The sequence below is a fragment of the Mesoplodon densirostris genome, chromosome 19 (genome assembly GCF_025265405.1).
Source record: "Mesoplodon densirostris isolate mMesDen1 chromosome 19, mMesDen1 primary haplotype, whole genome shotgun sequence".
Taxonomy (NCBI): Eukaryota; Metazoa; Chordata; class Mammalia; order Artiodactyla; family Ziphiidae; genus Mesoplodon; species Mesoplodon densirostris.
In genome coordinates this window covers 13,519,599-13,543,151 of record NC_082679.1, presented here as the reverse complement: position 1 = coordinate 13,543,151, position 23,553 = coordinate 13,519,599, and the positions used below count along the sequence as shown (strand labels likewise).

Sequence of the window (23,553 nt, the reverse complement as noted above, 5' to 3'; positions counted from 1 at the left end):
GTTGACACTTCAGGGCAGCGCCCTCCCGCCCTTTTATGCTCCTGACCCGTGGGAAGGGAAAAGCTGCAAGATAAGGACTTAGGGAGGGAAGAGGAGGGCGTTTAGGAGGGGGGCAGTCTTCCCAACCTAGGTCGGAAACCCACAACAGATGAATACAAGACGGACTTATTTGTATAAAACTCAGCAGCTTAAGATTTAATGTGGCAAATGACAGGACCAGTGGCTTGTAATACAGAGGGTAGCATAGAGTTAATAGTTATAGGGAGGGGCTTCCCTGGTGGCGCAGTGGTTGAGAGTCCTCTTGCCGATGCAGGGGACGCGGGTTCGTGCCCCGGTCCGGGAAGATCCCACATGCCGCGGAGAGGCTGGGCCCGTGAGCCATGGCCACTGAGCCTGTGCTCCGCAATGGGAGAGGCCACAGCAGTGAGAGGCCCGCGTACGGCAAAAAAAAAAAAAATAATACTATGTTATTTATAACTAATAGAATATTATTCAAAAACATTAAGAACAATTCACATAATTATTTATAAATATAAATACTTAATTGTGATATTGAATAAATACAACAATATAAATATAGTTATATTTATAAATGACAGTATAAATATAATATAAAAACAGTATAACTATAAAGCATGAAGTACAGTGTCTGGCACATGGTATGTGCTCAATTAACAGGAGCTATTAGAACTATACTTACACTTTTTTTTTTTTTTTTTTCTTTTTGGCCGCACCACATGGCATGCGGGATCTTAGTTCCTTGAACCAGGGATCGAACCCACACCCCCTGCAGTGGAAGCTCGGACTATTAACCACTGGACTGCCAGGGAAGTCCCTAGAACTATTCTTATAATGATTCTGAGACCCTGGACTCTGGCCAGGCTCTGCCCCAGACCAAATCTGGATCCTTCTCCCTCCTTTCCTCTCATGACTGTGAAATCTTATCTCCAGCTGCTAACTTCCCAGCGGGCCTCCTTAACCTCAGGGACATAAAGTCCCCACCCTCCCAGCTCTGCAAGGGCCACCGGACTTGGGGATGGACACAACCACCTAGAGCCCCAGCCACATAGGAGGGCCATGAGCTTCAGATACAGAGAGCAACATGGAATGGTGAGGAGACCCTGACACGGAGGCCGACCAGGGACAGGAACGCAGGACCCACTGAGCCACAGCACACAGCCAGCGTCAGAGAGAACCCACGGAGATCCGGGGCACGGGCACAGCATCCCCAGTCCAGAGACACACACATGGGTTCGGCAGGGTAGGGACACCCCTTCACACAGTCAGCCACTGATGGTCACTGATTCTCACCGGTGGATCCTAGAGGATTACAGGCATCAAGTGTAGACACATGCTTGATACCACAGTGCCAGAGAAACACGGTCCCAGACAATATCCTGCCAACAGAATCTCACGCCCACCATCATCAACAGAATCCCAGTTCTCAACCGCTCCCACCCTACGCCCCATGAAATCTCAAAATCACAAAACTCCATGCACACATCAAACATGCCCACGTGAGCACCCACCAGGCATCTTCCCCCAGAAACAGTTTCCTCGCTGTTGATAACACATAGTGGACAAATAGTAGAAAAATAAACATCTCCTTATTGCACATTTTTTTTCTTCAAATGGAAGAATGTCCTGCCCTTGAGAAACCCATGAGCCCTTCAGAAAGTTAGATGGTAAATCAATAATTAGAACACAATGTGAAAAGAGCTATTACAGGGGCGTTGCAAAGGACTCTGGGAATGCAGTGGGAAGAACAACAGGTTTTTAAAAAAAACATCCACCGATGTATTTTGATTCATACAATGTGGGGGAAAAATCCCCTTTTTAGATCTCACACCTTGATTTGACATTTTTCATCAGGCCATAAAAAAAAGAGGTGGGTATACACTTGAAAGTGCCACTAGAAGAAAAAAGAAAGTTTTTGTCTCAATCAGGGTAGAACCTGAACATAAATAACATTATAGGTGACACATAATTTAAATGAAAATGCTAAATCTGTGCATAAATACAGGAAAATTTTCAGATCAGTACTTAAATTTACACTGGATCATTGGAATAAATTACTCTTCTGTAATGACAGGTCACTGACTGGGATCATTTCTATATAATTCTCAAGGGCTAATACAACCCTCCAAAGCAGCCCTGACTCTGTGGTTTGGAAACAGTGGTTCTCAAAGCATGGTCTCTGGACTAACAGCATTAGTATCCCCTGGGAACTTGTGAGAAATGCAGATTCTCAGCCCCACCCCAGTTATATGAATCAGAAACTCTAGGGGTGGGGCCCAAGAGTCTGAGTTTTAAACGCCCTCCTGGTGACTTGATGCTAGAGTTTGAGAACCACTGGGTTAGGGCTTTGGTCTTCTAAGACTTCATATGTCACTGATTGTTTATCACATCTAGAATTTTCTGTATTGATACCTCAATTTGCTCAGCTCCTATAAAGTTTATTTCATATAATTTTCCAAACAAATTAAACAAAATTCCATTAGCAATAGAAAAAGGAACATCTCTTGGGGTCCACGACGGAGCCTTGTAAGACAGTGCCTGGAACCCAGATGCCTGGAATGCACTTGAATCTTCTCCAGCGCAGACACAAAATCAGTCATCGTCTAACTTCAGGACGTGGCTGAAGACCATTTTCTCAGCTACACCTGCTCCCGGTGAGGGGCCTATCTGGAAGGCTCCCTGGGTCCCACCGTCCCCCTGTGGTCTAGGCCAGAGCTACTCAGCCTTCGCTGTGCTGCAAATTACTTGGGGGACGAGGTGGGGTGGGGAGGGTCAAGATACTGATCCTGATTCAGCAGGTCTGGGGTAGGATTTCGTTTCTGCATTTCCTACCAGCTCCCAGGTGATGTCAGGCTGCTGGGGGCCCTTGAGCAAGGCTGACACTCCCATCTGAGACAGATATAGCAATAATTCGGCTCCAAATAGGCAACCTGCCACCAGGAGGGCGTGGCAGGAATTCAGGTGATTAAGGCTGCAGGGTGGGGGCCACTGCAGGGGAGTGATTGAAACTGAAAGAGAAAATCAAATGAAATTTCAGAAGGAAGCCTGTGGAGTAAGCGGAGTCTGAACCTCCTAAGGGCTGCAACAACTTTGACCTGAGATTCCCGGCAGGTGGGCGGTAGAAACCCTAAACTAAATCCGGGGAGGGGGCGGAGTTTTGCGGGCTGCCGGCCGGGAAGGGGAGGCTGGGCACTCTCGCGAGGTGGCGCCGAAGCACAGAGATTCGTGTAGCGGGCAGGTGAGTGCTGGAGCCTCAGGTTCAAATCCCGACGCTGCCACTTACCTGCTGCGTGAACTAGGGAAGATACTCAACCTCTGTGAACTTCAGTTTCCTCGTGTGTGAAGTGGAGACAATACACACAAAAGCTAGTTACCTCTTCTAGTTTTGAGACTTGTAAGGAACGTTTCCTTTCCTTTTATTTTACTTTTTATACAATTTTTAAGTTACACTCCTTTTACAGTTACTATAAAATATTGGCAATATTCCCCGTGTTGTACAATACATCCTTGTAGCCTACTTTACACCTCCCACTCTCCCACCTCTATATTGCCTCTACCCACTGGTAACGACTAGTTTGTTCTCTGTATCTGTGTCTACTTTATTTTTATTTTTTATTTTTTGCCTCCCAGGCTTGTGGGATCTTAGTTCCCCGACCAGGGATTGAACTCGATCTCCGGCCACGGCAGTGAAAGCACTGAATCCTAACCACTGGACCGCCAGGGAATTCCCTGCTTCTTACTTATTATACTCACTAGTTTGTTGTACTTTATAGATTCCACATGTAAGTGATACCATACAGTATATGTCTTTCTCTGTCTGACTTATTTCACTGAGCATAATACCCTCTAGGTCCACCCATGTTGCTGCAAATGGCAAAATTTCGGAAGGTTTCCTTTTCTGTTGCTTATATTGATCATTGATATATTCTCTATCTCTTTTTTTTCTTTTTCCTTCTCTTTTCCAGTTTTATTGAGATACAATTGACATATAGTATTGTATATGTTTAAGGTGTACAGCATAATGATATATGCATATATTGCAAAATGATGACCACAGTAAGTTTAGTTAACATCCATCCCCTCGAATAATTGCATTTTTTCCCCTGTGGTGAGAACCTTTAAGATGTCCTCTCTTAGCAACTTTCAAATATACAATACCGTATTGTTAACTATAGTCACCATGCTGTACATTACGTCCCCAGGACTTATCTATCTTATAACTGGAAATGTGTACATTTTGACCACCTTCATCCATCCACCAATCTGTTCTCTGTTTCTATGAGTTCAGATTTTCATTTGTTTTTGGTTTTGTTTTTTTAGATTCCACATATAAGCGAGATCACACAGCATTTGTTTCTCTGTCTGACTTATTTCACTTAGCATAATGCCATCCATGCTCTCGCAAATTGCAAGATTTCCTTCTTTTTTTTAATGGCTGAATCTTTTTTTTCATCGATTTTGAGATATAATTGCAAGGGTTTTATTAGTCTTTTCAAATGACTAGTGATAACCAACATTTAGCTTTGTAGATCCTCTCTATTGCATATTTGGGCTTTTTCTTTCATTTGATCTTATTTCATTAATAATAATAAATAGCATTAGTTTCTATTGTGCATTTGGTTTTCATTCTTTCTTTGAGTTTATTGTGTTGTTCTTAGCCTAACATTTGAGATTGATGTTTAGCTTGCTAATTTTCAGTCTTATTTTTCTTTTCCCACATTTGTATTTAAGGCTTTCTACTTCCTTTGTAGGATTGTTGTGAGGCTTACATAAGATAATAAGTGTCATGTGCTGAGATTGTGTCAGGTACAGGAAAATGCTCAGTATGTTAACTATTAATGTTGGTGTTGGTTTTGATTATTATTTCTTTAATTTTTTTTTTTTTTTTTTTTGCGGTATGCGGGCCTTTCACTGTTGTGGCCTCTCCCGTTGTGGAGCACAGGCTCCGGACGCACAGGTTCAGCGGCCGTGGCCCACGGGCCCAGCCTCTCTGCAGCATGTGGGATCCTCCCGGACCGGGACATGAACCCGCGTCCCCTGCATCGGCAGGCGGCCTCTCAACCACTGCGCCACCAGGGAAGCCCTCTTTAAATTTATTTGTATTTATTTGGCTGCGTCAGGTCTTAGTTGCGGCACTCAGGATCTTCATTGCAGCATGCAGGATCGTTCATTGAGGTGTGTGGGCTCTTCGTTGTGGCACACGGGCTTCTCTCTAGTTGTGGCACACGGGCTCAGTAGTTGCGACGGGCAGGCATAGTTGCCCCGTGTCATTTGGGATGTTAGTTCCCCGACCAGGGATCGAGCCGGCGCCCCCTGCACTGGAAGGTGGATTCTTAACCACTGGACCACCAGGGAAGTCCCTTGATTATTATTATTAGTGATGGGCCTTAAAGACAGAAAGATTCAGGGGAAGAAGCCTGGATCAAGTATATATTAGTTTTCTATTGCTGCCATAACAAATGATTACAAACTTAGTAGTTTAAAACAACACAGACATTATCTGACAGATCTGGAGGTCAGAAGTCTAAAGTGGATCTCACTGGGCTAAAATCAAGGTGTTGGCAGGGCTGCATTCCTTCTGGAGGCTCTAGGGGACAATCCATTTCCTTGCATTTTCTAGTTTCTAGAGGCTGCATACATTCCTTAGCTTGTGGCCCCCTCCTTCTTCAAAGCCAGCAGCATAGCATCTTCAAATCTCTCTCTGACTCTGACCTCCTCTTCTGCCCCTCTTCCATATTAAAGGATCTTTGTGATCACATTGGACTCACCCAGATAATGCAGGATAATTTCCTTATTTTAAGGTCAGCTGACTAACGGCTTTTATTCCATCTGCCACCTTATCTCCCCCTTGTCATAACTGGGGATTAGGACAAGGACATCTTTGGGGGGGCCGTTATTCTGCCTATCACTAATTTGTATTTGATTTTACTGCAAGTGAGGAGTATTCTTCTCTCCTTCATGAAGAGAGGTGCCACCCAAGCTGTCTGGGGCTCCAGTGTCAGACTGTCTGGAGTTCCACAGTGCGAGAACCCAAGCTCCTTCTATATTGTTGCTCCATTGTCAGCATGTGGCTTCCTCTTCATGGTCCAAGATGATTGCTTGAACTCCATCCTTTGCATCCATATCCCAGACAACAGGTGGAGAATAGGAGGAAGGGAAGAAGAAGAGAATGCCCCATGCTTTAAGAGCTCTTTCTGTCAGAACTTAACTACAGGTGAGCATATGATGCCATAAGAAGCTGAGTCATGACTCAGGTTAGCCATATGCCTGGTAAAAAATCAAGTTTCTTATTAATAAAGGAAGAACAGATATTAAGGTATTATCACAAAGCTTGGGTAAGAGGCAGGTTGAGGGATGATCAGAGAGTCAGATAGGACACAGATCTCTAGGGGAAAATAAAGGGAATGCAGTCTTTCCACAACCTGGGTACAGTAGAGGGAAGGCTGACTGTGGTAGGCTGATTGAAAATGGTCTCCTAAGATATCCAGGTCCTAATCCTGGAACCTATGAATGTGACCTTTTTTTGGCAGAAGAAACTTTGCAGATGTAATTGAATTAAGGATCTTGAGATGGGGAGATTGTCCTGGATTATCTGGATGAACCGTAAATGGAGACACAAGTGTCCTTATGAGAGGGAGATTTGACTACAGACGAGGAGGAGATGTGATGATGGGAGCAGAGACTGGGGTGAAGTTCTATGAAGCTAGAGGAAGGGGCCACAAGCCCAGGAATCCAGGTGGCCACTAGAAGTTGAAAAAGGCAAGGAATCGTATTCTTCCCAGGATCCTCCCTAAGGAATCAGCCCTGCTGACACCTTGATTTTAGCCCTCTAAGACTCATTTTGATGCAAATGACCAATAACCACATGAAAATATGTTCACTGATCATTAAGGAAATGCAAATCCATTCCATTTCTTTCTTAGATCGACTGGTCAATTTTTCTTTGACATATATATCATTATTTTGTTTATTCATTCATTGGTCAGTGGATACTTACTGTGAGTGAGATGGAGCCAGGAGAGCACTCTGGGCAGGGGAGGGGACTGACCTGACTCAGGTGTTCACAGAGTCCCTCCGGCTGCATGTGGGGAACAGACTGTGGGCTCAGAGCAGGACTGGGGAGCACAGGGAAGAGGCTGCTGCCATGGTCCAGCTGGGAGAGGGTGGGGCCAGAGAGGGCGTGAGCAATGGTCCAATGCAGCATATTCTTTCAAGTAGCATCAACTGGACTTACTAACTGGATGTGGGAGATGACAAAAAGAGAGGGGCCGAGGATGATTCCAAAGTCTTTGGCCTGTGGGTCTTGAAAGATGGAGCTGCCATTTACTAGGATGAGAAACATAATAGAAGGAGAGGTTTAGGGTGGAGAAGGACAGAAGCTACATTTCCGGCACGATAAGTTTGAAAAGCCCATTAGACATCCAAATGAAGTTGTTCAGTAGTCAGTTTGATGTATAAGCCTGGAGTTCAGGAGTGAGGTCTGAAGAGCTAGATTTGGGAGGTGTATCAGTCAGTATGTGCTGTGACTGATAAACAACCACAAAAATGTCAAAACCACAATAACCACTGACTTAGCTCAGCCATCCGCAGGTGAGCTGGGGATGGCTCTGCTGATCTCTGGGGCTGGGTGATGCAGGTCGGGTTCAGCTGCGTGGCTCTGATTCAAGCTGAGGGTCTGGCTGGCTCAGGTCTGAGGCCAGGCTGAAGGAGAGCAGCAAGCCAGGGGAGCTCTTCTCGTTGTCATGACAAAATCCCAGGAGGGCACAGGAAACCCATGAGGCCTCTTGAGGACTAGACTGAGAACAGGCACATTATTGTATATCATTGCACATACATACCATTGGCTAAAAAAATGTCACATGGCGGGCTTCCCTGGTGGCGCAGTGGTTGAGAGTCCGCCTGCCGATGCAGGGGACGTGGGTTCATGCCCCGGTCCGGGAAGATCCCGCATGTCGCGGAGCGGCTGGGCCCGTGAGCCATGGCCGCTGAGCCTGCGCACCCGGGGCCTGTGCTCCACAACGGGAGAGGCCACAACAGTGAGAGGCCCGCATACCACACACACACACACACAAAAGTCACATGGCTAGGTCCAAAATCAAGGGGCAGGGAAGTAAACTCTGCCTTCAGTGAGGCCATGGGAAGGGTATGGATGCAGGGAGGGGGAAAATTGGCACCAAGAATTCCATCTGCCACAAGAGCCATGACTGTAGAGGTGGGATTGGGTTCTAAGCCATGAGAATAGATACATGCATCACGGATAGATGAGAGATAAGGGCCAGGATGAGCCCTGGTATATTCGGGGGGAAGCAGAATCAGAAAAGAGAATGAGAAGGAACCACCAGAGAGGGAGGAAGAAAACCAGGAAAGTGGGAGCCAGCAAAGAATGTGCTTCATGGAGCAGAGGGTGAACACCCATGTCAACTACTGCTGACAGATCAGGAAAAATTGGACTGAGACTCAACCGCTGGGTTTAGCAACATGGAGGTCATTGGTGGTCTGAGCAAGAGCTGAATGTGGAGTGGTTGGGACAAAAGCCTTACTCAAAGGAGACACAGGGGAAGAGGAGACAATGACATAGACAACTCTTTTGACAAAGGTTGCTGAAAAGGGAGTGTGATGGTCAACTTTATGTGTCAACTTGATTGGGCCATTGGGTGCCCAGACATTTGGTCAAACGTTGTTCAGGGTGTGTCTGCAAGGGTGTTTCTGGATTAGATTACATTTGAACTGGTAGACTGAGTAAAGTATACTGCCTTCCCTACTGTGGATGGACCTCATCTAATCAACGACAGACCTGAATAGAAGGAAAAGGCTGAGTAAGAGAGAACACCACCTGCCTGACTGCTTTGAGCTGAGATTGTATTCTTTTCTGGCTTTCAGATTTGAGCTGAGACATTGGCCCTTCCTGGGTCTCAAGCATCCTGGATTTTGGACTGGAACTTACACCATAGGCTCTCCTGGTTCTCAGGGCTTTGGAATTACACTGGAACTACACATCGCCTCTCCTGGGTCTCCAGATTGCCAACAGAAGATCTTGGGACTTGGCCTCCATAGTGCATGAGCCAACTCCTCGTATTAAATATATATGTATATACATATATATATATGGTATATATCTATATCTGTATCCTGTTGGTTCTGTTTCTCTGGAGAAGCCTGACTAGTACAAGGAGGCAGAGAAATGAGGTGGTAACTGGAGGGGGTGTGGGATTGAGATAGAATTTCTTTATGTTTTTATTTTTATGTATTTTTTTTGGCTACATCGCGGCATGTGGGATCTTAGTTCCCTGACCAGGGATCAAACCTGTGCCCCTGGCAATGGAAGCATGCAGTCCTAACCACTGGACCACCAGGGAGTTCCCAAGACAGAATAAATAATAGAAATGATAGGAATAGACAGGGGGAAACTGATGATGCAGGATAAGCAGTGAGGGGAGAATTATGAGTAAGAAACAGGTAGGATCCAGGGTCCAAGTGGAGAAGTTGGGCTTAGAAAGGAGGACAGCAGAGCATCCAGGCCCCGATGCTGGTAGGTATGTGGATGTGGTAGTGGGAGCATATGGGATTTCTCTTCCACTGCTTCCATATTTTCAGTGGAAGAAGCAAAGCCATCTGTGAGAGTGAGAATGGGGGAGAGGAGTTGGAGTTTTAAGGAGAGGGGAGAAAATATGAAATAAGTATTGGAGGCTTGTAATAGATTATGGTGGCCTGAAATAACCCCCGTTTTGATCAGAAATCTACCATCTTTGCTGTGACCTGAGCTTTCAGGAGAAGTGGGCCCCAACCCCACTCTACAAAGCAGACCATCTTTGGTCTGAGCCAATTATAGTTGTCTCATGTCCCTTTCCAGTAAATCATTTGGGCTGAGGCATGTGGCACAATGTGACAGTCATCCATTCTTTCAATAAGTATTGACTGAGCACCTACTCTGTGCCTGTTTTGGGTGCTGGGACAGAGGTGAACAAAACAGACAATAACCTCTGAGTTGGTGGAGCTTATATTCTAGCAGAGAGAGACAGGTCATAAACAACAACATAATAAGTAACCACATTTCTTTTTTTTTTTTTTTGGCAGCGCTGCTTGTGGGATCTTAGTTCCCAGACAAAGGATCGAACCGGCACCCCCTGCAGTGCAAGCGTGAAGTCTTAACCACTGGACCGCCAGGGAAGTCCCAATAAGTAAGTACATTCTTGGGACTTCCCTGCTGGTCCAATGCTTAAGACTCCACACTCCCAATACAGGGGACCTGGGGTCGATCCCTGGTCAGGGAAGTAACTAAATCCCGCACGCAGCAACGAAGGTCCCATGTGCCACGACAAAGACCTGGCTCAGCCAAATAAATACATATTTTTTTTAAGTAAGCACATTTATGGTGTGTTAGAAGGAGACATGTGTTATGGGGGGGGAAGTGGAGCACTAGGATATCAGGAGCACTGGGGGGGGTTGCAATTTTTAATGGGATGTTAGTGTGGGATTGAAGGAAAGTCTGCTAGGGGCTTCTGGGAAAAGTTTTCCTCAGTGATAAGAAAGATACATGGAAATGCTGTCCCTTTTCTTCCTCTGGACATTGCTCAAAGGATTTAATATCCGGAACTGCGGTAGCCACCGTGTGACCTGAGGCGATCAAACTTGAGGATGAGGCTGAAATGCTGAGGACGGCAAGGCTGAAAGATGGAAAGGATTTGAATTATCAATAACATTAGTGTGATTTCCTGAATTAGCCAACTCCTTATCTATCTTCCCCTCAGGCTTCTTGGTATATGAGATTACAAATTCCTGACTGTTTAAGCAAGTTGAGTTGAAGTTTTCTGTTATTTAAGAAAAAATATCCCACAACCATATGTGATGTGACAATATTTCATTTAAAAAATCTGTAAGTGCTGAAGAAGTTAACAGGCATCCACCAAGGACCCAGGGATGAAAGAAACCACCCTTTTGTAGCCAACAGTGGTGTTCAGAACCATGGAGAGTGGACAGTGGTCCTGCCTTCTCAGCGCTGTGGACTAGCTCTTCTTAATGGGGGTTTCCACCAGCAAATCCCTTTCTACGGATCATTAGTCAGAAAATGGCATGGGAACTTTTAGGATCAGAGTCTCCATTGCTACTGGCTTATCAGCTAGTCCAGTTTGGATCTGAACTTGAGCTGGTTTCTACACACAATAATAAAGCTAATTTGTCTTTAAAGTCAGAGTTGGAGGGACTTCCCTGGTCGTCCAGTGGTTGAGAATCCGTCCTGCAATGCAGGGGATGCCAGTTCGATCCCTGGTGGGGGAAATAAGATCCCACATGCCGAGGGGCAACTAAGCCCACGTGCTGCAACTACTGAGCCCACGTGCTCTAGAGCCCGTGCACCACAACTAGAGAGAAGCCCATGTGCTGCAACTAGAGAGAAGCCCGCATGCCGCAATGAAAGATCTCACGTGTCACTACTGAGACCCTATGCAGCCAAAAAATAAATAAATTAATAAAGTCAGAGTTGGAGATAAGAACTTAGGACGTGTTATACTGCCTTATCATTCCAAATACCTTCTTCCTTTCCAAAGTGAGGAATCCATTTCTTGCGGAAAATTATTAATCTCTGCCTAATTGACCTCAGGCTTGGCTATGTCACTTGTTTGGGCCAATGAAATGGGGATGGAAGTGGTGTGTATCATTTCTGAGCAGAAGTTCTAAGAGCCAGTGCATAGTACACCATGTACTCTTTTTTTTGTTTTGTTTTGTTGGCTGAGCCACAAGGCTTGTGGGATCTTATTTCCCCAACCAAGTATTGAACCTGGGCCCCAGCAGTGAAAGTGCCGTGTCCAAACCAGGGGATTCCCTCCATCATGTACTCTTACCTCTCTACTCTTAAGACCAGAAATGTCCCAGGTACAACTGCACCTTCATCCTGAATCCTGGTGAGGAGCTGAGAGTCAGCCTACTCAAGATGGTTGTGTTGCGGACTTCCCCCATGGCTCAGTGGTTAAGAATCCACCTGCCAATGCAGGAGCCATGGGTTCAAGCCCTGGTCCAGGAAGATCCCACATGCCACAGAGCAACTAAGCCTGTGCGCCGCAACTACTGAGCCTGTGCTCTAGAGCCCGCAAACCACAACTACTGAGCCCACGCGCCACAACTACTAAAGCCGGCATGCCTAGAGCCTGTGCTCCACAACAAGAGAAGCCACCACAATGAGAAGTCCGTGCACCACGATTAAGAGTAGCCCCCACTTGCCACAACTAGAGAAAGCCCGCACGCAGCAACAAAGACCCAATGCAAGCAAAAATGTAATTAATTAATTAATTAATTAATTTTAAAAAGATGGTTGTGTTGCGTAAGTGAGCAATAAACCTTTGTTGTTATAAGCCACTGTAATTTGAGGGTCATTTGATACTAAAGCATAACCCAGCCTAAGCAGACTGATACAAAAGTAGTCAGCGAGAAGGTAGTTGGTGAATCCATGAGGATATGTGAGATGACCCCAGAGAGAGTATAAAGACAGAAGAGAAATGAGAGTCCAGGATAGGACCCTGAGACACTCCAGTATTCAAGAGGTGGGAAGAAGAAAGAGAACCAGAAAATATAACTGAGAAGAACCAGACAGAAATTGAAGGAAGACAAAGAGAGGGTGGTATCACTATGGTCAAAGTAGGAGAGAGTTACAAGAAGGAGTTAGTGAGGAATGGGTTGGATGCTACTGAGAGGTCTTCTAGGGTGAGAACTGGAGAAGCAATTTCAGGATTTAGCTATAAGAAATTGTTGTTGTGGAGTGGAGTTCTGGGAACAGAAGCCAACTGTAAGGGCTATGGAGCCTGGATTAGGTAAGGAAATGGAGCCAGTGGAAAAGAGAGATGGAGAAATAGTTGAAGAGAAGAGGACAGATTAAGAAAGGGGTTTTATAAAAGGGGAGACCACTGATGGGCAGGCATTTGTAGAAAGGAAGTTTTGAGAAATGGAGGATAAGAGAAGGATAATTTATGGAGGAACTACATAAGAGGGGCCAGGATCAGGCACTGGCTCCTCTCATGTCATTAAGAGAAAGGCAGCTCATTGATCTTGACAGGAGAGCAAAAGGATGGTGGAGACAGGTAGGAGAGTGGTATAGATGATGTGGAATTTCTACCTGGTAGCTTCTGTGAGGGAGAGGGCAAAGTAATCCATTTGGAGAGAGAGAGGACATGATGGAGTAGTGGATAAGAGGAAGCAGAGAAGATTTGAAAGAGCTGGAGTGAAACTTTCAAGAAACAGAGGTAAGAAATAGTAATGTCATAGAGACAGGAGTAGGCAGAAGAGCATGCTTCCCCAGATTGCAGCCCCAGATTATTCATCTTCTTGCCCATGGATACTGAATACAAGGACTCTTTGCAGCTTTGTATCAATAACAGTCTTGGGGATGGCAGAGGCAAAACAATCCCATGCAGCCAGAATATTTCAACTCTGAGGGAAACTCACCTTTCATTTCCATGTGTATCCTTAAGGATGCTTTTGGCTGCAAGTGACAGTAAGTTTTAACTCAACTGGCTTAAAAAATAATGTGAACTTGTTATCTCACACAAAGTAAGGTAATGAATACAGACACAAAAATCCTTAACAATATATTGGCATATAGAATTCAGCAATAGATCAAAAAAATTATACACCATGACCTAAAGGATTCATTCCAAGGTTGCAAGATTGGTTCAACTTTTTTTTTTTTTTTTTTTTTTTTGTGGTACGCGGGCCTCTCACTGTTGTGGCCTTTCCTGTTGCGGAGCACAGGCTCCGGACGCATAGGCTCAGCAGCCATGGCTCATGGGCCTAGCCGCTCTGCGACATGTGGGATCCTCCCGGACCGGGGCACGAACCCGCGTCCCCTTCATCGGCTGGCGGAGTCTCAACCACTGCGCCATCAGGGAAGCCTGGTTGGTTCAATATTTGAAAACCAATCAATACAATCCACCAAGACAGGCTAAAGAAAAAAAAATCACATGATCATATCAATCAATGAAGAAAAGACATTTGCCAAATTTCAACATCCATTCATGATTTTTTTTTTTATTGGGTTGCATCAGGTCTTAGTTGTGGCATGTGGGATCTTTCATTGCAGCACACGGGCTCTTTGTTGCAGTGCGCAGGCTTCTCTCTAGTTGTGGCACGCAGACTCCAGAGCACACAGGCTTCTCTAGTTGTGGCGCACAGGCTCCAGAGTTCACAAGCTCAGTAGTTGCAGCACACAGGCTCTCTAGTTCTGGCACACAGGCTCAGTAGTTGCGGCACACGGACTCTCTAGCTGTGGCTCACAGGCTCTAGAGTACGTGGGCTCAGTAGTTGTGGCGCACGGGCTTAGTTGCCCTGTGGCCTGTGGGATCTTAGTTCCCTGATCGGGGATCGAACCCATGTCCCCTGCATTGAAAGGCAGATTTTTAACCACTGGACCACCAGGGAAGTCCCCAATTATGATTTTTTAAAACTCTGAGAAAAATAGGAATGGAAAGGAACTTCCTCAACTTGAAAAAGAGCATCTACAAAAAACCTACAGCTGACATTTACACTTAATGGTGAAACTGAATGTTTTCCCCCTAAGATCAGGAAGAAGGCAAAGATGCCCTCTTTCACCCTTCTTATTCAACATAGTACTACAGTTCTATCCAGTGCAATAAGGCAAGAAAAGGAAATAAAAGACATACAGGGCTTCCCTGGTGGCGCAGTGGTTGAGAGTCTGCCTGCCGATGCAGGGGACGCGGGTTTGTGCCCCAGTCCAGGAGGATTCCACATGCTGCAGAGCAGCTGGGCCTGTGAGCCATGGCCGCTGGGCCTGCGCGTCCGGAGCCTGTGCTCCGCAACAGGAGAGGCCACAACAGTGAGAGGCCCGCGTACCACACACACAAAAAAAACATACAGATCAGACAAGAAAATTAGTTGCAGTCAACACCATTGTCTACATAGAATAATGCCCACAGTGGAACTTAAATTTCTGGTGACAACTCTCTCTGTGAAATTTCTCCCAGCATATCGCCACCCTGCCAATAGTCATCCCAGGTTTAGAACCACAGGAGGTTGGGGTGAATGTAACACAAACACAATTTTAACACATATCCTTAGAAATACTAACAGTTATAGACCGTAGGTCCATGATAAAGCCATGGTCCCGCTGATCTGACCCAGACACAGCCTCCTCTAGACATCTTATTACTTAATGTAATGATAGCTTGTGATGCAATGAAATCTCCCATTGTTGTGGCTGAAAACATCCTCAGTGATTCTTTCACTCCTCATTCATTTATTCTTTCATAGTCTCTTCATCTCTCACTTCGCCTTCCCACTGTAATACACACACACTCAGGGCCACAGTCATACACGCAGCTGTGCAGTCACTTATACAGTCACATATAAACAAGGTCAATGTCATAGACAAATTGTTTATTTTCACACATTTTACAAAAAGTACAAGAATAAATATCTTTTAGGGGCTTCAAAAATAAATAGGGATCTGGAAGCAATAATCCAGTGGAGGTAGTTTGTGCATAAATAATATCTAAGATGCTGAGACAGGGCTTCCCTGGTGGCAGAGTGGTTAAGAATCCACCTGCCAATGCAGGGGACACGGCTTAGGGCGCTGGTCCGGGAAGATCCCACATGCCGTGGAACAACTAAGCCCGTGCGCTACTACTACTGAGCCTGCGCTCTAGAGCCCGTGAGCCACAATTACTGAAGCCCACACGCCTAGAGCCGGTGATCCGCAACAAGAGAAGCCACCGCAATGAGAAGCCCACGCACAACAATGAAGAGTAGCCCGTGCTTGCCGCAACTGGAGAAAGCCCGTGCACAGCAACAAAGACCCAATGCACCTAGAAATAAATTAATTAATTAAATTAAAAAAAAAAAACATGCTGAGACAGGTGGGTCTCCGGGTTCAGACACACTGGTCTCCACTGGCAACACATTTCAGGTCCTGGGTGAGGAGGCGGAAGAGGTTGAACACGACAGAGGCTTCAAGGCAGTCCCGGGACTCCTGGGGGCAGAGGGGGAATGGCTCAGTAGCTCCCACGTCTGGGCTCCCAGCTGAGCCCAGCCATCGGTTTCCCCTCCCCGGTCACTCACCTTCTTCGGGGCCTCCTGGAGTCGGTGTAGCCAGTGCTGGAGGCGGCCCCAGGGCCTGGGGCCTGCTGTGGGCCGAGCTGGGACCTGTGGGCAGAGGAGGGTGGTGTTGAGGGTGTGAGGCAGGGCCTGGGACAGAGGGGGACGTACAGGTGGCCAGAGCCCAGACAAGGCCCGGGTGCCCCGAGTGCTCACACAGGCCTGGAGCTTGGAGTGGATGTGGTGCAGCGTGTGAAGGGGCTGGTCCAGGATGTGATCCAGGGATGAGTTAGCCGTGGCCTCCAGGACATTCAGTGTCAGGGCCAGCTCCGCCTCCAAGGCCACGGGGCGCTCCCACACCTGAGGAGGAGACAGAAGACAGGTGAGAGTTGCACGTGAGAGAGAACAGGCGAGGAGGCACAGGTGAGGGGGACAGAGGAAGGGACAGTGGAAGGTGAAAGTCGGGGTCAGGTGAGAGCCAATGTGGTTGGCTGAGGGGAAGGGGTCAGGGGCCGGGTGGGGGGGGCAGGGAGAGAAGGACGTGAGGGAAGGAGGAGGCGAGGGGCCACCTGCAGAGCCGGAGCGGGGCGGGCAGGTGAGGGCAGGCGGGCCTGACTCTCCCGACTCACCTGCAGCTGCCTCAGGTCCCGGGTCCTGGGGAAGAGGCGGGAGCTGCAGTTCCAGTCCTTCTGCAAGAGCGACTCTTCCTAGAGAGCAAGGGCAAGGTCAGCCCCCAGGGGGAGGGGCAGAGGGAGGAGCCCAGGGAGGCTGGAGGAGGGCCAGCAACAGGACGGGAGGTTAGCTTCCACAAGGACCGCAGAGGCACGTCCACCGCAGGAGGACAGGAGATCGCCCACCGCGGGGAGGGTGGAGGTCAGCCCAGTGTGGGGAGGGCAGGCCCACCTTCAGCCCAGGTAGCCTGGGAGCGCACAGAGGGAGGGGTGGAGGGTCGCCCACTGCAGGAGGGGTCGGGGGAGACTCACAAAGGCATCCTTGGCCGTCTTGAAGGCCTGCAGCTCTTGTGGGGACAGAGACTTGAACTGGGCCACGGGGCAGCCCCTTGCACCTGGGAGGGCCCCGAGGGGTGAGGGCACAGGAACTGCTCCTGTCCTGCTCAGCGCCACGGTCATCAGCATCAGCACCAGCGTGCAGCCGGGGGCCATGTCTGTGTTAGGGAAGGACAGCAAGATGAGGCGAGGGAGGGCGTCAGGGGGTGAGGGCGGGGGCTCTGGGGAGTGAGGGTCCCGGACAAGGATGTAGGGGCTGACCCAGCTTCATTCCTGCGCTCTGGTCTCTGTCAGCAGATGGGGGATCAAGTGTCCTCTCTGAGGCCGCCGCCTGGGGTCTCTCGGTCTCGTCTGGCGCCTCTGACTTCAGCCTCCTGTTCTGGATCTCAGCTCGTTGCTCTGTCCTTGTCTCTGAACTTCCAGCTCCGTTTGAGGTGTGATTCCTGCCTGAGCTCCATGGCGCAGCTTTTAGCCTGTGCAGCTGGGCAATCCCAGCTGATGTAGGAAAAGTGAAAACACAGCTAGAGGCTGACACTGGCACCAGGGGAGGTGAGGGCTGGGAAAGCCCAGAGCAGGGCGGGGCCTGTGAGCCATGTGAGCCGCAGAGGGAAAAAGAAACTGACATCGATTCATGTCCCATTTCACCTCCGAGAAAGTGAGTAAGGAAGTCAAAATCAGGGCTGGGGCAGCTTCAGCCCCACATGGCGGGTCCCCTGCGCCGGTGCCCAGGCTGATCTAGGACTGGGGTGGGAGGCGACAGAGGCCCCAGTACAGGGAGTAGAGGGAAAAGGCACCTGTCGGAGGTGCTGCCCTGAAGAACCTGGAACTTCCAAGAGGGGGGCTGTTTAGGAGGTGGCAGAAGGTCCAGGGCTGCTGCTGCGGGTGGGAGAGAGCGTGAGAAAGGCAAAACCTCGTGAATTCAGAGAGGACACCAGCTGCTCCCCACCCTTCCCCACCTGGTACCCACAGAGACAGCATGGGGGAGGTCGGGAGCCTGCACCGACCTGCTCTCTGACTGTCAGGTGCAGAAGGACCCAGGAATAGGAGGATGTGCTACGAAATTGAGCTGTGACCAATACTTCAGGGAAATCAGGTGGGGTTGAGAAAAACGCCTTGAATCACCAAGTACCTATTTGCCCTCCCACCCCCACTTTGGGTCAGACCCTGTTCAAGGTACCAGGAAGAGAGCATTGAAAAAAGAAAAGACACGAAACAATCCTTCATGGGGCTTTTTACTAGAGAGAGGTACCAGATAGTACCTCTCTGGGACACGGGGATTAGGCATGTGGTATGTATTACGTTAGGTAAAGTCAGATCATGGAAAATGAAAGAAATGAAGCAGGGACGAGAGCCGAGTGCGAGAGGAAGTCTGTATTAAATAAGGTAATGAAATGACATTTGAGGGAAGACCTAAAGGAAGTGAGGGAGGGAGCTCTGTGGAGATCTGAGGGGGAGCCTTCCAGGAAAAGGGAACAGTCAGTGAAAAAGGAAAACAGAGACACCCCCTCCTTCTGTGAGCCTGTATATGTCTCACCCTGTTCGCGGAGGCTCTGCCACAATGTGGTTTGTTTTCTTTGTTGTTGTTGTTGTTGTTTTTGGTCGTGTCGCTTGCAGGATCTCAGTTCCCCGACCAGGGATTGAACCGGGCACTCAGCAGTGAAAGCGCAGCGTCCTGACCACTCGAATGGCAGGGAATTCCCTCACAGTGTGCTACTGAAGACTCATGGTAGCACCAAGGACATCCTGTGCTTTGCCTACATTTCAAAGACAGAGGAAACTGCAGGGACTCAAAGGGGTTAAGAGGCTTGTCCAAGGTCATACAGCAAATAAGTGGTGAGGGCAGGATATTAACTGAGTTCTGTCTGACACCAGAGAGTAACCACTGCACTCAACAGCCCCAGTGTAGCTACATCTCCTGACTTGGAGGTAATGGACGTCTGGAACAGAAGGTGTGGAGTCCTTTTGACTGTTACTCCCACCCCCTCTTTCCCTCATTCATAATTCCGGGGAGAGGGTGGACCAAAGTCCTCAGTTGGGAATGTCTTTGAGCTCTGATATGTAACGTTTTTTAGAAATTTTTTTTATTGGAGTATAATTGCTTTACAACGTTGTATTCGTTTCTGCTGTGCAATGAAGTGAATCAGCTATATGTATGCCTATATCCCCTCCATCCTGGACCTCCTTCCCACGCCCCCATCCCACCCATCTAGGTCGTCACAGAGCACCGGCCGAGCTGAGCTTCCTGTGCTTTATAGCATGTTCCCACTAGCTATCTATTTTACGCATGATAGTGTATATGTGTCAGTCTTACCCTCCCACTTCATCCCACCCTCCCCTGCCCCCACTCTGTCCACATGTCCATTCTCTAGGTCCACGTCTCTATTCCTGCCCTGCAGATAGGTTCACCTGTAAGAGCAGGTGGACTTCCCTGGGGGGTCCAGTGGGTAAGACTCTGTGCAGGGGACCCAGGTTCGATCCCTGGTAGGGGAACTAGATCCTGCCTGCATGCCGCAACTCAGACCCAGAGCAGCCAAAATAAATAAACATTAAAAAAAATAAATAAAAGCAACAGCAGGGATGTGCCCAAGTCACCTACCAGTGTTCTGGTCAGTTTCTATTAATTGCATCGGCCTTATATCAGGGGAGGACACATTGCAACAACTGTGAATCCTGAAAATTGACAAATTATCTCAAAATCCCTCAACAGCATACTGTTTCTCTTAGAACGGAAGTTCAGGGGAGTGGTTGGGAGCATGGGAACTGGAGCTAGACTCTGGGGCTCAAACCTGGCTCCGACCCTCTCTAGCTGTGTGACCTTGGGAAACAGGCTTTGCAGTTGGCCACGAAGATTGCCCATCCACAGACGCAGACAAATTTTCAAAGTACAATTGTTCTGCATTTATGTGTGTGATTATTTAGTGGAGACCAATTATTAAGGCCATTCTGTGGCTTCAGCTGGAAGCTTCAGAAACATTATTTCAATGTATAGTACTCACTGCAAGGGAAGTGTAACAATGCCGTGGCATAAATGAGTAAACTGAGGCTCAGAGAGAAGGAATTTGCCCAGACACGCAACACTAAAGTGGCAGGGCAGAACTGAAACTCAGCTCACCTGATTTCTCTGTCTCAGCATTGTGTGCTGAACAGCCCCCCTCAAAATGACCACGGAATAAACAACCCGCAGAAATGCAAAAATATTTAATAATTCGCAATAAATTAACAACAGAAGACAGAACAGCAAATACACACAGGAACTTCATAAATACAAAACACACTTAAGTAACGGAATTCAAAAAACTACTTATCCAGAGGACAAGTAGTCCTTTGGCCTTATCACTACCCAGTCCCTCTGGGAATGAGGCCTCCCCAGCGGGGAGGTCCAAGAGTCACATATTCATGGAATCGCAAAGCGGGCACTGAAGGTTCAAAGCACGGGGTGGGACCTGTCATGAGACAGGGCTGTTCCTGTAACCACAGAAGTAGAAACTGGTCCATGGTACGTGGTGGTCAGCGACCAAGGAGGACACGGACTCCAGTCTTTTCCTGCCAGCCCGGGCCCTGGAAGATCTTAGGGCAACGCATCCCGCGGAAATATCGCTGCTTCCGGGGGAACTCGTTGTGGTCTTTGGGAAAAGGGCGCCTCTGGCACCAGCGCCGGCGGGTCCAGGCTGAGAGACCCGCCTGGTCCGAGGGCGCCACGGAGGAGGGCGGCGTCCGCAACCAGGCGCCCCCAGAGCTTCGGGTCCCAGGCGGAGCCGCGGCGGGATCACAGACAAGGACCCGAGTGCGCCACCAGCCGCAGGTCCCACGCGAGCAGGCGCAGGAGATTGAAGATGACGGTGGCTTCGTGGCACCGAGGCGAGCCCTGCAGCCCGGGAAGGAGGCGGAGCGGGGCTGAGCCAGGGATCTCCTTCCCCGAGAGACCCCCCTCCAGACCCTCACGGCTCCAAGCCGGGCTCCCGTCTAGCCGCTTTCCCGCCTGCGCCACTCACAGCTGTGCGAGTTTGGGGACGCCTCCTGGGCCGCCGCAAGGACTTCCTTCGGGAGTCTGGCCGGACCAGCTCGAGCTGGAGGGAGAACAGGAGGTTAATGAAGGCGGCGGGGAACCGACCCTCCCCTCGTCCTCCCCCTCCAGCCGCAGACCAAAGCCCGGATTTGGGGACATCGAGAGGACGTGAATCGTGTCTGCGCCCGTTTCTGGCCTCATGGGACAGATTCGCAGTCGGGGGGCCTGGCCTTGAGACCAGGGGCGCAGAGCGAGCCGGGAGGGGTGCGGGTCCAGGGCGCGGCGCACTCACGCAGGCCGCCACGTCCCGCTCCGCGGCCGCCAGCAGCTCCAGGGTCGGTAAGACGCCGGGGAACAGCTCGGGGCTCGGCAGGCTGCTCAGCACGTCTTGGGCGTCGGCGAGGCCGCGGGCCACCTGGCGGAGCAGCGCACGGGACTGCGGGGACCCGGCGGGAGTTAGACGGGGCCGCGCGCCAGCACGCGCTCCCCCACCCCCACCCCCACCCCCACCCCCACCCCGCCCGCCGGCCTCGGGCCTCACGGAAGGCCGCGGAGGGTCCCTCCTCCGGCGGAACGAGCAGTTGCGCGGCCTCCAGCTCAGCGTCTCTTCTTCCTGCGGGGCAAGGGCTGGGGTGACGCGGAGTCTCCTGGCAAGGGCCCCTGAAGCGCTGGGACGTCGGAGATTCCTGGACGTGGCTCGGGACTGGCCCGGACGGTTGTGCTTATCGTGTCCCGAACCAGGCAGCGCTCCGATGGCTGAGCGGGGCTGAAAGGCACCCGCGCTCCCCATGCGGAGCCTGCGCCCCGATGTGGAGCCGAGTCCGCCTGGAGGGGGCGCCCCCCTGTGACCCGCACCCAGGCCGTGCATGAGCTGACCACCGGGGCCTCCGGGAAGATGTCGTGGTCACAATTCTGGACCCTGAAATCTGAGATGTGCCTGCTGGACGCTAGGACTTGAGGGCCCCTCGGGACAAAGACTGGTGTCTCCGAGCCCGGCGGGCCCGGGGTCCAGGGGGCGGGGGCGTCTGAGCATCACTCACATAGTGGTCCCTCAGTGCCTTGATGGCCAGCAGCGCCCGGGGGTCCAGGGAGCGGTAGTGTGAGAGGAGGCGGCGCGGAGGCTCCACCACTTCGGGGTCCGCCGCCACGCCCACCGTCACCAAGACCCACAGCCCCACGGCCACCGCAGCTGCGCCACTCGGCCCCATCTCTGCTCCTGCGGGACGCGACGGACGTCAGCGAGCTCAAAGAGAAGGCCCCGAGTCCAAGCCCCTGCCTGTGGTTAGACTTGCAGAGGGACTGATGCTCAGAGTGTGGGCTGTGGACACACGCAGGGGAAGAGACAGGATGGGCCCCCTCCCACCCTCAGCCTCTCTCCTCTCACTCCTCACCTACAATGTGTCTCTGGTGCCTGGTGCTGCAGCAGGGCCTGCCTTCCACTGTCCTCTGGGTGGTGTCCAGAGTGGTGTCCACCTGGGACAGCGGTGCCTGCACCCTCCATGGTGGCTTTTAAGTGCCCAGCTTAGAATGGTGAGCAACTGGGCTTCCCCGTGCAGGGTAAGCTTTCCCAACGTCATTGCTGGCCATTGATTAGCCCAGAGAGTTGCAGGCAGGGGTTTGAGGACTTTACCCACCTGTGGGCCAGTGCCAGCGATGACTCTACCCCTGCTCTCTGCCACCAGTTCTGGTCTCTGTCCCTTCCTGTATCCTCTCGCTTTCTTTTCATCACCCTGGGTGTCCTTATCTCTGTTCTATAATAACAGCCAGCCCTTATACAGTGCTTAGTGTTACTGGGCCCTGTTCTAAGTAACTGATACGTACATGTCTCATTTAATGCTCAAAAAAATGACAGTGCAAGAATTGTTCCACGTCCAATTTATAGATGGGATAACCGAGGCACAGTAAAGTGAAGGAACTTTTCCAAGACACCAGTCAGTAATTGAGGCAGAATTTGAACCTACACTCAATCCAGCTCCAAAGCTTGATCTCCAAGCCACAACTACCCCTAAATATCTGATTCAGTGCCTCCTTCTCTCTCTCCATTTCTGTCCTCATTTCATTCTGTTTCTCTTTCTTCTCTCTCTGTTTGCCTCCTCTTTTGTCTCTGTCTCTCTGGTCCTCTTTTTGTCTCTGTCGATAACTCCATCTGTCTATCATTCCTTTTTCTAGCAAACATTCAGGCCAGTGTCTCTCTGTCTCCATGTGTCTCAATCAGTCTCTTTGTTTTGCTTTAAAAATAAAATCTATTACTTTTCCTGATAAAATTAGCAAGCCAAGGTCATTGGATAAAGCTGGAAAAATAGAGACATGCATAAGAGAGGAAAACAACCCCACCTATAATTTCACCACCCAACTGTCTTCCGTCACCCCAGCTCTGGAACAATTTTTCCAATGAGTAGAAATGTTACATATATTTATTTGTACATATGTTTTCTGATTATTGAAGTAACACATTTGTTATAAAGATTCAGTCACTAAAAAAATACC

The 23,553-nt window shown here is 49.4% G+C and overlaps 2 protein-coding genes across 2 annotated transcripts; both read right to left on the bottom strand.

The window, feature by feature from the left end:
- Positions 1-15,889: 15,889 nt before the first annotated feature.
- Positions 15,890-17,216, bottom strand: LOC132480195 (interferon lambda-3-like). Its single transcript, XM_060084170.1, has 5 exons — positions 17,037-17,216; positions 16,683-16,760; positions 16,270-16,413; positions 16,078-16,161; positions 15,890-15,988 (listed from the first exon to the last, which is right to left on the bottom strand). The coding sequence occupies exons 1-5, from the start codon at positions 17,214-17,216 to the stop codon at positions 15,890-15,892; spliced, it is 585 nt and encodes a 194-aa protein (XP_059940153.1).
- Positions 17,217-20,998: 3,782 nt separating this feature from the next.
- On the bottom strand, positions 20,999-22,274 carry LOC132479581 (interferon lambda-4-like). The gene is made up of 4 exons (XM_060083123.1): positions 22,107-22,274; positions 21,608-21,679; positions 21,359-21,502; positions 20,999-21,127 (listed from the first exon to the last, which is right to left on the bottom strand). Exons 1-4 carry the CDS (start codon positions 22,272-22,274, stop codon positions 20,999-21,001), a joined length of 513 nt encoding a protein of 170 aa, XP_059939106.1.
- Between the last annotated feature and the right edge of the window lie 1,279 nt (positions 22,275-23,553).